General features: G+C 47.2%; 1 protein-coding gene across 2 annotated transcripts in view; it reads left to right on the top strand.

Annotated features, from left to right (window-relative positions):
* The window catches only part of RAB3GAP2 (RAB3 GTPase activating non-catalytic protein subunit 2), a 54901-nt gene that overhangs the window by 40290 nt on the left and 1410 nt on the right, over positions 1–13201 (top strand). The window contains exons 21-34 of one of the 2 annotated variants that reach the window (XM_077282242.1): positions 235–332; positions 662–767; positions 1088–1248; positions 1600–1828; positions 1906–2091; positions 2776–2888; positions 3405–3471; positions 3787–3857; positions 3958–3993; positions 4303–4377; positions 4532–4750; positions 5137–5226; positions 5319–5537; positions 12056–12214. In XM_077282242.1, the coding sequence (XP_077138357.1) occupies positions 235–332; positions 662–767; positions 1088–1248; positions 1600–1828; positions 1906–2091; positions 2776–2888; positions 3405–3471; positions 3787–3857; positions 3958–3993; positions 4303–4377; positions 4532–4750; positions 5137–5226; positions 5319–5537; positions 12056–12214 (1829 nt within the window). The remainder of the gene's footprint in view (positions 1–234; positions 333–661; positions 768–1087; positions 1249–1599; positions 1829–1905; positions 2092–2775; positions 2889–3404; positions 3472–3786; positions 3858–3957; positions 3994–4302; positions 4378–4531; positions 4751–5136; positions 5227–5318; positions 5538–12055; positions 12215–13201) is intronic. The other variant, XM_077282243.1, reaches the window with a different exon arrangement.

A 13201-nucleotide genomic window follows, 5' to 3' on the forward strand; every position in this document is an offset into this window, starting at 1 on the left:
CATGTTGAAATATAATATGCCCATCTCTTCTTTGAGTCGTGGCACCTCCATACACAGTGGACGGTCAGTCCTGCCGCTGTGTCTGGGATTATACCCCTTTAAATCTCATCTTCGGAGCATCTGCGGGTGTATATAGTTACCCATCCTCCCATGTCATTCTGTTCTTCTCCTTGTACACGATTGTTATGCAGCGTGAATGGCGGCTGTGACTATGACTCATTGTATTTTGCACAGGAAGCTTCTTTTTTTGGAAGTGTCTCCACGGCGAATGCTCCACGCAGGAGATGTGCGAGACCTTGGAGAAGGCAGGACTCGGCCCGCAGCTATTACTGGTACGACATGTGCTTTATTATCACCTGATTGCAGCACGGTGCGATATAAGCGCAGCGGAAACTCATTAAATGTTTGTTCACATCACTATGGTCAGAAGATTCACACAACAAAGCGTCTGCAGTGCCTATTACGCCCTTCATCTTTTATACTTTTTTTTTTTTCCTGAACGGTTCACCCCGACCACACCGCCGTGCAGACGACTGCAGCCAACACCACTCATCTGAGTAGATCTGGCTGCAGTTGGCCTGCACGGCGGGTAAATACGTCACAGACAAGGTCGAGTCTCGGTATTTTACTTTGGGTCCTCACTGTTTGTGTCTTGTCACAGTCTCTACTTGTCAAAGTCTGGCTCTGGAAGGAGAAGGAGATCCTGGAGAACACGCAGTCCTTGTGCTGCCTCCATAACATGTTGTCCCGACTAAGCAGCATGAAAGGTGCGTGCTGGGAGAAGGGGCTGCGCAGGGAGAAGGGGCTGCGCCGGGAAGATTCATAGGCGGGGTTCACTCATTTTTGCTTTTCAGGAGGAAAGTTTGGGGGAAATTTACTTTTGAGAAACCTGGTAGATGAGAATCAATAATTCTAATAATAGTAAAAAAAAACCCAGATGGGTAATGTAGTGCTACAAATATAAGGGTGGTGATTCTGTATGGTCAGGACTATGAAGTTTGTGGAGGCTGCTGAGTTCTAGACCCCCCAGACGTGGCTCTGTATTGGGGGACACATTGGATCAACCGCTATTTTTATCCCCCGCTAGTGGCCATAGATGAGACTTGGGATTTGCAGTCTGTCTCCCCCTGGTGGCAGCAGATGCGAACTGCTTGTGTCCAGTCAACCAGCAATGGAGCTGCATTATTGTGCGCCCACGTTGGGCACTCCGTGGCTGCCAACATCACCAACACCCTGGCAGGGAAGAAGGTAAGTGCACAGTTTCTAGTGCTAAGTAATTGCCAATAGCTTGTGTTCTGTAGAAAGTCGGTGCGCAGGTGTACTGTTTTACTGGTCCCATTATGAGGAGGGTCTGCTGGGTGCCCTTATAATTTATTACGTTGGTGAAGGCTACTCCTATCATTCTCATTATGTTCTTGTCTTTAGAGCTGCTGGTATTCTGTCCTCCACATCTCCTGCTCTCTTATGTCTGACTTCTCCGTGCTGCTGCCTTCCTGTTAGCTCTCAGGCTCTGCGCCTCTTTACTGCAAATAATGATACCATTTATACATAAGTTGTGTCCACTCGTTCCCACCGACCTGACAATAGATCTTCTCCTAGTTTCCGAAATCATTGCAGGAGGATGATGGCGAGTCCATGACGGACTCCTGGGAAGCGCTGTCCCTGGACACGGAGTACTGGAAGCTCTTATTGAAGCAGCTGGAAGACTGTCTTATCCTCCAGACACTGCTGCACTGCAAGGGCCTGAAGAAGACGAGTAAAGTGTCCTCGCTGCAGGTGGAGCCGCTCGGGAAGCTCTCCATTAAGAAGCTTCTGGAAAGCGGGAAAGGTGAACGGAGGCGGCAATTTATCACACGACTCTCCTATATGCAGTGTATTATGTTCCTCACTATGTCTTGTTTCCAGGCGGCGTTGCCGACACCGTGGCCAAGTGGGTGTTTAAACAAGACATTTGCCCTGAGATGTTAAAGCTTGCCCGGGAGAAGAGCAACTCTGAGGAGCACCGAGCACAGGAGCCCGGGGAGACCAGCAACATGGCGGTGGCTATTGTGGAGACGCCAAAGTCAGAAGATGCCAAGGAGGAAAGTCAAGGTAACAAGATAAATGCCATTAATTTGTACGAGCAAATCCAGAATGATATTTATATGAATACATTCCAAATCCTTGCACATACAAGGGATTAAGAGAGACTTAAAGGGGTGGTCCGAAACTAACAGATTATGACATTAAATAGATCGATAATTAGGATTTTAAAAAATATTTTCTAATATACTTTAATTACAAATTCTGTATCGTTCCCTCACTTCGCTATCTAACTACTTTATTTTTTTTTTACCTATTTTGTTTGACTCTTCATTTGAGAACCCCCAGGGCGTGCAGGGATACTGAAACAAGTCTCTGATGCCACCCTGAAACAAGTATCATCAGTGACGTCTGTTTCAGGGGGATTGTGCTAGTCCTTGATCTACTGAGGAAGGGTGAAAGGATGTATGGGGTGGTAGGGAAAGGGAGTGGGTACAGGGAAACAGAGGGGTAATGGGGTGAGCATTAATGGGCTGGAGAGAAGTGGCTGGTATGTTAAGAGTTAACTTCTCTCCTGGAATATGAGTTCTGGGCACACTGGGCTTAGCTCTAGAGGCCGGGCTCCATGGAAACAAGCTCTGCACTATAAAAGACAAAGGCTCTCAATGCAAGAGAATGACAGCTGGGCAGTAAGCGATAACTTGTCTAAACTTCTTCATTGATGCATATATTGATTTGTTTGTTTCCTGTCAGTCGTAGATCTGCTGTATTCGGTGTACCAGCATTTCCCGTGTAGTCTGGATCTGGACGTGTTACTCGCTCACTGCTGCTGGGAGTATATGGTTCAGTGGAACAAAGACCCCGAGGTGAACGGTCTTCTCATCTGCACTGATGAGTCCATAGTTAAAGGGAGTGTCCGGGCATACGCTATTAATCACTTATCTGCAGGATAGGTTATCAATGGCAGATTAGTGACGGTGTGACACCCGCCCGATATCGCCAGCAATCAGCTGTTTGTTTTTTTTATTCCGGTTGGATGTAATCACTTTGAACGGAGCGGCTGATGGACCTAGGTTTTTTTTCCAACCTATGAGTGCAGCTCTATTCAAAGTGTTTAAAAAAAAAAAAGAATAAAAACATATGATCGGCCGCCGGATGTCAGACCACCACTGGTCTACTGATGACCTGTCCTGCAGATAGGTCATCAATACTGTGTGCCTGGACGACCACCCCTTTAATTTGTTAATTTGCTGCTAGAAAATGCCGAGTGTATACTGTGTGTATGTGCATATATATGTGTGTGTGTGTGTATATATATATATATATATATATATATATATAGTGAAACGTGCGGTCACCAGGTCTCTGCTCTGTCCTTACAGGAAGCTCATTTTCTAGTCCGGTCCGTGGATCATCTAAAGAACATTAGTAATGCTCACGTGCAGTTTGGTAAGTGGCATAGAAAGTCACCAATCGTTAAAGTTGTATGATTTGTCGGGGTATGACTGCTAGGACGCCCACCGATCCTGGGTCCCCTGTATGAATGCAGGCATGACCACCTATAGGAGCTGTAGTGCACGTGTGACCACCTCCGATATTGTGAATGGAGCGGTGGTCGTGCGTGCTAGGTACTGTTCACAGGATAGACGGAGGACCCCATTCTCGGGGACAGTGTGAATTTCCCCCGATCTTACGTTTATCCGCTGTTCTGTATCCATTTGCCTTTGTGATGGAATGTACTAATGTCACGTTCTTGTATTTTAGGGCTGTCCCTGATGATGTGGAATACATTTATTATTAAACGCTTCTCAGCCGCCGCTTATCTCATGGATAAGGTGAGCACATGCATTATAGGCGATTATCAGAAGAGCGGCTCGATCCCGCGCTGTTAGCGTCTCGCACGTTTGCTGCTGATTTTTTTTTTTTTCTTTTTAGGTTGGGAAATCGCCAAAAGATCGGTTGTGTAGACGGGTAGGTACAGCCGACACTGCTGGTGTATGGAGCTTAGAGGGGTAATTCTGGTAATGGAAAATGATCCTCTAGCCCTTGAATAGTTAATAACTAGGAGATTGTTGGGGGTCCCATCACCACCGATCACAATAATAAAGGTCCCTTGTCCCCCATTTAAAGTCTACGATCTGGCAAAAGTTGCGGCTCCATTAAAGTTTGTACTTGTGACCCCCGGACCCCCAGTGTATTTCCAATCTCCCATTATCAGGATTATGGATGTGTGATTATATTCCCATACATGTGATTGACTCATTTCCTCTCACTGTGTAGGATGTGGGCATGAGCGATACTTCTATGACCACCTTCCTGGGAAGTTGTTACGACCTCTTGCAGACCATGATGGAGGTAACTATCACCTTCTTGTACATTAGGAAGAGCCTTCTGCTAGTTCTTCTGGATAAAATATTGGGAAACCACAGAGAGGGGGATGATACAGTAGATGGACGGCGGGTGGTAGATGGGTTCTGTGTATCCGCTCTTGTAACAGTCTCGTCTTCAGGCCGATGTCAGCAGCGAGGAGATGTCTCCCCCGTTGCTGGAGGTAGAAGACGCGTGGATGTCGGTGGAAGGTCCCAGCTCTATCGTGGAGCTCGCTCTGGAGCAGAAGCACATTCACTATCCTTTAGTAGAACACCAGTTTGTGCTGTGTGTCATCATGTACGCCATCATGCACTTCTCCCTCAAGTCCGCTAAACCTCTCGCTCTCTTCGACAGCAAGGTGAGATGTCCGTCTCTGGTTCAGGCCGGGTGTGTCATGGTGAGAAGTCTCTTTTCATCTTCCTAGTGATGGCTGTAAGCCCTTTTTGTATTAATCAGTAAACTTATTGAATATATGAAACTTTACTTTTTTTCTTATCTATTTTTTACCTTAAGCATAAGCCAGGGAGGAGGGAGATGCAGCTGCAGTTTCTTTCTATCTTAGTCTATTAGACTGAACATTGGGAAAGATAGAATTGTACGATCGTCAAGGGTTACATAAATCAAAAGTCAAGTGAAACTTGTATCTTAGCAGAGAAATCTGCTTCTTCACTTATGAGCCACTTCTTCTAGCCCTTCCCTGCCGTTTTGTACCAGTAGACCAGTAACTTTGTTATGTTACTACAGGGGAAGAATGCCTTTTTCAAAGATCTGACGTCTATTCAGCTGTTACCCAGTGGAGACATGGATCCTAGTCTAGTCAGCCTACGACAGCAGGTACGCGCCCACAATGCCGCCCCTGACGTCTGTCTTATGGACAATAATGGTGAAGAGCGTTGAATCTGTACGTATCTTCTGTCTTCTCTCAGTTTCTAATGAAGCTGATCGGTGCAGCCGTCCAGGCGCAGTTCCAGTCACAGATTACAGTGAAGACGGAAGAAGCCAAATCGGATGTGGAGCAGAAGTTGCTGGACTGGCCGACCCTCGCCGTGGAGCTGGCGCCACAACTCCAAGTAAATGAGGACACGCTGCAGCGACACTACGTGTGTGAGCTCTACAACTACGGCTTTGACCATCTTGCAGAAGAGGTAAGAATAAGCAGGTGATGTTGACACCGCCTGGTGGTGAGTTTGGGTAGTGGCACTTTGCCGACTTCATTTTCTTGTGACCAGACATGATTTCAGACATGGATGTGTTAAAGGTCATTTATTTTTTTAAGATTTGCTTCATCAATGTAAAATTAGGCAACTTTCCTAATACTCTATAATTAAAAACGTCCTATTTCTCTATCCCCATGATGGCACCACGGAGAGAGGGGTCCGCCCCCAGGGACAGGAAACCTACAGGTGAAAAAGGGCGTACCTCTCTCCCACATCAGTTGGTTTCCTGTCCCTGACGGGGAACCTACAGCACGTACCTGAAGGATTCTTCGTGGAGTTCCAGGGGCTGATGCAGTCGACTTTCTAACAGGGGGCGCCCTGTTACGGCTGGATCAAGCGGTTTTTTCCCTCTTTTTTTCTCCCTTTCCTGAAGCACCACCACAGGGGTCGGCGGGCCTCATGGGTGAGTGGAGGAAGGCAGTGAAAGGATCCAGTCTGCCTTCCACAGAGAAAAAAAAAAAAAAAAAAAAGAGGGGGATAAGGAGCGGGTGACGGCGGTCACCGGAGGACTCTGGATGGTAATATGGGGGTAGCGGCGGCTATCCTACCATAAAAGCCCAAGTAAAAACGGGCCGGACCGGCGTCATTACCGGTAAATTGGTGCGCTCACCGGCGCCATCACCGCAAAAACGCAGCGCTAGTGCGCGCGCGCCGGCGTCCCACCACATTCATTCCCTCATGTGAAGCTGACAGAGACCGGAAGTTGTGCGGGCGCATGCGCAAACCGTCACTTCCGGTTTCGCCGGCAAATGCATAAAAGAACGCCAGCATAGGGAAAAGGGTGGCAAATTCAAACTCCAAAGTGCACCAGACAGTGCGGAGGCCACCATGAGCGAAAGCGAGCAGCAGGTTATGCAGGAAGCTGTCCAGCGATCTCCTGAGCAGGCACAAGTGCAGCGGCGTCTGCACCCACAGCAGCAGCGCAAAGGAAACTCGTCCTCTGTACAGCGCAGCAGCAGCGGACGATCAGAGTCTCAACGCAGTCGGGGGTCTGCAAAAACCACACGGCCGGCGACGATTCCAGCGGATACAGTCCCCAGGCCCGAGACGGTATCTCTGATCCACAGGGGGTGAGTGATCTACGTGAAAGTGCTGAGTTTAATATAGGGCTCTTTTTGTTCTAGGGGAGAAAAAGTACAGCCAAAACTAAGCACAAAGAATGTGCCATATGTTCAGACGAGCTGCCTTCCTCCTGGGAAAAGAGACTATGCAGCGTCTGTATAAAAAAGACGATTCAGGAGGAAACTCCATCATTTGCATCCGAATTAAAGTCGTTAATAAAAATCCAGGTGGAAAGTGCCATTAAAGGCATTAAAGCCACAAAGAAAAAACATAAGAAAACACCCGAGTCCCCCGTATCTAGTGCGGACGAGTCAGAGAGTGAATTATCTGACTCAAATAATTCGTCAGCCTCTGACACTTCTTCAGTATCCTCTGAGGGGGGGCGCAGTTGCTTCCCTATCGAGGAAACAGACGCTTTAGTGAAAGCAGTCAGAGCAACAATGGGGATAGTGGAGGAGAGACCTAAAAGAACAGCGCAGGACATAATGTTCAGCGGTCTGGAACAAAAAAGGAAAAGAGCATTCCCAGTAAATGAGAAAATTCACTCTCTAATTAAAAGAGAGTGGAAAAAGCCAGACAAAAAAGCTCTCCTCACCCCCAAAAGAAAATACCCATTTGATGACCCAGCATGCTCGTCCTGGAGTAAAGCACCAAAATTAGACGTGGCCATAGCAAAGGCCTCAAAAAAGTTTGCCCTACCTTTTGAGGACATGGGTACCTTAAAAGATCCGATGGACAAAAAAGCCGAGGTTTTCCTAAAAAACTCTTGGGAAGCGGCAGGAGGCGGGCTTAAACCAGCTGTCGCGGCCACCTGCACAGCTCGCGCGCTAATGGTGTGGCTTGAGCACTTGGATTCCCAATTAAAGGGAAGAGTCTCAAGAGACACAATTCAAAAATCAGTGTCTATAATGAAAGGTGCAGCAGCCTTTTTGGCGGATGCATCAGTAGACTCGGCCAGACTAGCAGCCAGGGCTGCCGCCTTCTCAAACGCCGCAAGACGTGCCCTGTGGCTAAAATGTTGGCCAGGGGACCTTCAGACAAAGACAAAACTCTGCTCAATACCCTGTGAGGGTGAATTCTTGTTCGGCGCAACGCTAGATGACATCCTCGAGAAAGCCGAGGACAAGAAAAAGTCTTTCCCTGGTTTCCCCAACCAATCATACAGACGTTCCTTTCGGAATAAAAAATTTATGCGGAGAAAACCTCCGAAAGGGAACAAAGAAACATGGGAGGAAAAAAGAAATAAAACCAGAGGGTTCCTATTCAACAAACCCACTCCCGACAACAAAAAAACTCAATGAAGGTGTCCCCCAGGTTGGCGGGAGACTGACAAAGTTTCTCCCAGCCTGGGAAAAAATTTCAAGCAGTCCCTGGATACTAGGCATAGTACGAGAAGGACTCAAGCTAAAGTTCCGCATTCCCCCCAACAACCTCTTCATGGTGACACCACAGAGACAGTCTCAAGAACAGTCGGCTCTTCAGGAAGAAATTCTAGGCCTAGTCCAGAAGGAGGTCCTACAGGAAGTCCCTCACCAGGAAAGAGGCATGGGCTTCTATTCTCCCCTCTTCCTCCGAAAGAAGCCAGATGGGTCATACAGGACAATAATAAATCTCAAAAAGTTAAACAGTTTTCTCGAGATCCCACACTTCAAAATGGAAACAATAAAATCTTGCGTAAAAATACTCTTTCCCAGATGTTTCATGACTGTTCTAGACCTACGGGATGCATACTATCATGTACCGATCCACAAGGATCATCAAAAGTACCTCCGGCTAGCAGTGAATATCCAGGGGGAGGTGAAACATTATCAGTTTCGGGCCCTCCCTTTTGGGTTAGCTATCGCACCCCGGGTTTTCACGAAACTAATGTCGGAAGTGATGGCGCATATACGAGAACAGAATATCCTGATAGTCCCCTACCTGGACGACCTCCTTGTAGCAGGGACATCATTCCATCACTGCAAACAGCAGTTGGATTTGGTTATGACTTCTCTGTCAAGCCTGGGTTGGCTATTGAACCTTACCAAATCCAAAGTAGTCCCATCACAGGTACAGGAGTACTTGGGGATAGTCCTCGACTCAACCACACAAACGTGTTATCTTCCTCAGGGGAAGATTCAGAAAATGACACAGGCAGCGGTACAGCTGTCAACATCCCCGGTCACCACACTCAGGAAAGCCATGTCCCTGCTGGGCTCCATGACATCCTGTATCCCGGCAGTGCAGTGGGCACAGTGCCATTCCCGGGACTTACAATGGGAGACTTTAAGTTCAAGCCTGTGTCTGGGAGGAAATTTAGACGGGCAGTTAAGCATATCTCCAACTACGATACACTCCCTACAGTGGTGGGCGGACCCGATAAATCTTACCAAGGGGGTCCCCTGGTCACTACCAACAGAAAAAATCCTAACGACGGATGCAAGCCCCTGGGGGTGAGGTGCTCATATAGACGGTCAGGTGACACAAGGGAACTGGGACAAAAATCAACAGCTGACCTCGTCAAATATGAAAGAACTGCTAGCGGTAAAACTCGCCTTAATGCACTTCCTAAAAATCATCCGCTCCCACCACGTAAAAGTCTTCTCGGACAATCAGGTAGTGGTAGCATACCTAAACCACCAAGGGGGCACCAGGTCACAAACACTGATGGAAGAAACCCGATCCATCTTCTACATTGCAGAACACAATCTGAAGTCCCTAACGGCCCTTTACATAAAGGGTTCAGAAAACCAGACCGCAGACTTCCTCAGCAGAACACGCTTGAAACAGGGGGAGTGGGAGCTGAAACAGTCGGTGTTCAACCAAATAGTGAAGCGTTGGGGAGAGCCAGAAATAGACCTATTCGCGGACTATCAGAACCGGAAAGTGAGGAAGTTCTGCTCAATCGACCCCCGGGGAGGGCCAGTAGCTCTGGACGCTCTCACAGTCCCCTGGAACTATCGCCTCTCCTACGCGTTCCCTCCAATATCCCTTATTCCCCTAGTTTTGAGGAAAATTCGGGAGGAGGGGGCAACAGTAATAATCATAGCTCCATTCTGGCCTCGCAGAATATGGTTTTCTTGGCTGAGGAAGATGTCCGTAGACAGCCCGTGGGTTCTACCAGACACGCAAAATCTGTTATCCCAGGGCCCAGTGTGTCACCCCAATGTAAAAAGCCTACACATGACAGCTTGGCTTTTGAAAGGAAGCTATTAAGCAGCAAAGGGTTTTCGTCCAATCTGGTGTCCACATTACTACAGAGTAGAAAACCCGTAACCACCAAAATATATGGCAAAGTGTGGAAAAAATTCATGTCCGTATCGGGGGCTGACCCAAGGGGGGAGATCCCAATAGATAAAATCCTTGAATTCCTGCAAAAGGGGTTGGAGAAAGGGCTAGCTACAAGTACCCTAAAGGTTCAGGTAGCAGCCTTGGGAGCGCTGTATAATTGTGATCTAGCCAGAAACCGATGGATCGTGAGATTCATCAAAGCCTCGGGTAGATTAAGACCTGTTCCTTTGCATAATGCCCCTCCATGGGATCTAAACCTTGTTCTAAATGCACTAACCAAATCTCCTTTTGAGCCCTTGGCAGACGCACCCCTAAAGATACTATCTTTAAAAACAACACTCTTAGTGGCCCTAACCTCAGCCCGTCGCGTTAGTGACATACAAGCACTATCCGCAGGTCCTCCCTTCACTCAAATCTTTGAGGACAGGATCGTTCTAAAAACAGACCCGGCTTACCTCCCAAAAGTCGCGTCACAATTTCACAGGACACAAGAGGTCTCCCTGCCCTCATTTTGTCCCAACCCCAAAAATGAGGGAGAAAAGACACTACATACCCTTGATGTTAGAAGGTGTCTACTCCAATACTTGTCAGCCACTAGGGAGTGCAGGAAGGATAGGGCTCTGTTTGTCTGCTTCCAGGGTCCACGGAAGGGACAGAAAGCGTCAAAAGCTACGCTAGCGAGGTGGATAAGAGATGCCATCGCCCTATCCTACTCTTCCAGCGGGGCGGCCATCCCGGAGAATATAAAAGCGCACTCGACCAGAGCAGTGGCATCATCCTGGGCGGAAAGAGCGGGCGCTTCAATACAACAGATATGTAGAGCGGCCACTTGGTCTTCCCAGTCTACATTTTTCAAACACTACCGCTTAGACTTGACCTCCTCTGATCTCACCTTTGGTCGAAGGGTTCTAGAGGCAGTGGTCCCTCCCTAAAAAGTTACAATCTATGTAAATCTCTCCGTGGTGCCATCATGGGGATAGAGAAAATCGTAGTTACTTACCGATAACGGTATTTCTCTGATCCCATGATGGCACCCGTATATTCCCTCCCTTTTCACACACAGGTGTGCACATTATAATGTATAGTTAGTTACCCTTAGTCACGGTGCCTCTGTTAAGTAAAAATTGTTAAATTTAATTTGTGTAAACATTAAGTTGCAGCTGAAGTTCTGTATAAGGCTCTGTAAACCAACTGATGTGGGGGAGAGGTACGCCCTTTTTCACCTGTAGGTTTCCTGTCCCTGGGGGCGGACCCCTCTCTCCGTGGTGCCATCATGGGATCAGAGAAATACCGTTATCGGTAAGTAACTACGATTTTTGTTAATGTAGAGTCTGTGCAACTACTTTACACGGCTGGTTGTGCTGCTGCTTCTGAGAGTTCGCTGTTCTGATACTAGAGAGCTAGTGAAGGCAGCGGCTTACTGTGTGCACAGACCTCACATCTTATACTTATTACCGGGAGCGCCGCGGCCACATACTAAGAGCAGGTTACACACTGTATGTCAGGAAGTCTCAAAATGAAGATTTCAACCTAAAACTTAATGCAAGTGTTTGAACACTTTTCACAATTTGAGTTTAAAGACTTTAAGGGTATGTGCACACGTTCAGGAATTTTCGCTTTTTTTTTCGCGATAAAAAAGCTATAAAAACGCATACATATGCATCCTATCATTTAGAATGCATTCCGCAATTTTTGTGCACATGATGCGTTTTTTTTTCCGCGAAAAAAAAAAACGCATCGCGGTAAAAAACGCAGCATGTTCATTAATTTTGCGTATGTTTCGCGTTTTTCCCGCTATTTAATGCATTGGGAAAAACCGCGAAAAAAGCGTACAGAAACTGCAAAAAAAACGCACTCGGATTTCTGGCAGAAATGTCCGGTTTTTGTCAGGAAATTTCTGCAAGAGATCCTGACATGTGCACATAGCCTTAGGAACAATTATTTCTGTCGATCGAAAAGTGAAGCCGTTACACACAGCAACCAGCAGAATTCCTATTATGTTTGAAGCTCTGATTGAAATTGGAATATTTTTTTTTTGCATTGATTTTAATGAAATTTTTCCATTGTTTAATATATCAGTGTGAGCGCTGGATACAGTCTTCTATTTCCCACAGGCCATCCTCCAAGTTGCGGACAAAGAAGTTTTAGCTTCTCAACTCTTGGTCCTCACTGGGCAGCGGCTGGCACATGCATTACTACACACACAGACAAAAGAGGGGATGGAGCTGCTGGCGAGACTGCCGCCGACGCTCTGCACGTGGATCAAAGCAATGGTGAGCAGCAGCGAGACTTCAGCCGGGATCACACCATGCAGAATCGCCACCTAATACACAGTGATTACTGGAGAGTGGAGTCTCTGTACTGCTACATATGTGCAAAGCCTTAGCTGAGCACAGATTGCCAGAAACTCTGCAAAAATGTGTGTATATATATATATATATATATATATATACACACACACACATATATACACTCACCGGCCACTTTATTAGGTACACCATGCTAGTAACGGGTTGGACCCCCTTTTGCCTTCAGAACTGCCTCAATTCTTCGTGGCATAGATTCAACAAGGTGCTGGAAGCATTCCTCAGAGATTTTGGTCCATATTGACATGATGGCATCACACAGTTGCCGCAGATTTGTCAGCTGCACATCCCAAAGATGCTCCATACAAGGCAGGATGGATCCATGCTTTCATGTTGTTTACGCCAAATTCTGACCCTACCATCCGAATGTCGCAGCAGAAATCGAGACTCATCAGACCAAGCAACGTTTTTCCAATCTTCTACTGTCCAATTTCGATGAGCTTGTACAAATTGTAGCCTCAGTTTCCTGTTCTTAGCTGAAAGGAGTGGTACCCGGTGTGGTCTTCTGCTGCTGTAGCCCATCTGCCTCAAAGTTCGACGCACTGTGCGTTCAGAGATGCTCTTAGGCCTACCTTGGTTGTAACGGGTGGCGATTTGAGTCACTGTTGCCTTTCTATCAGCTCGAACCAGTCTGCCCATTCTCCTCTGACCTCTGGCATCAACAAGGCATTTCCGCCCACAGAACTGCCGCTCACTGGATTTTTTTTCTTTTTCGGACCATTCTCTGTAAACCCTAGAGATGGTTGTGCGTGAAAATCCCAGTAGATCAGCAGTTTCTGAAATACTCAGACCAGCCCTTCTGGCACCAACAACCATGCCACGTTCAAAGGCACTCAAATCACCTTTCTTCCCCATACTGATGCTCGGTTTGAACTGCAGGAGATTGTCTTGACC

The sequence above is a fragment of the Ranitomeya variabilis genome, chromosome 2 (assembly GCF_051348905.1).
Source record: "Ranitomeya variabilis isolate aRanVar5 chromosome 2, aRanVar5.hap1, whole genome shotgun sequence".
NCBI lineage: Eukaryota > Metazoa > Chordata > Amphibia > Anura > Dendrobatidae > Ranitomeya > Ranitomeya variabilis.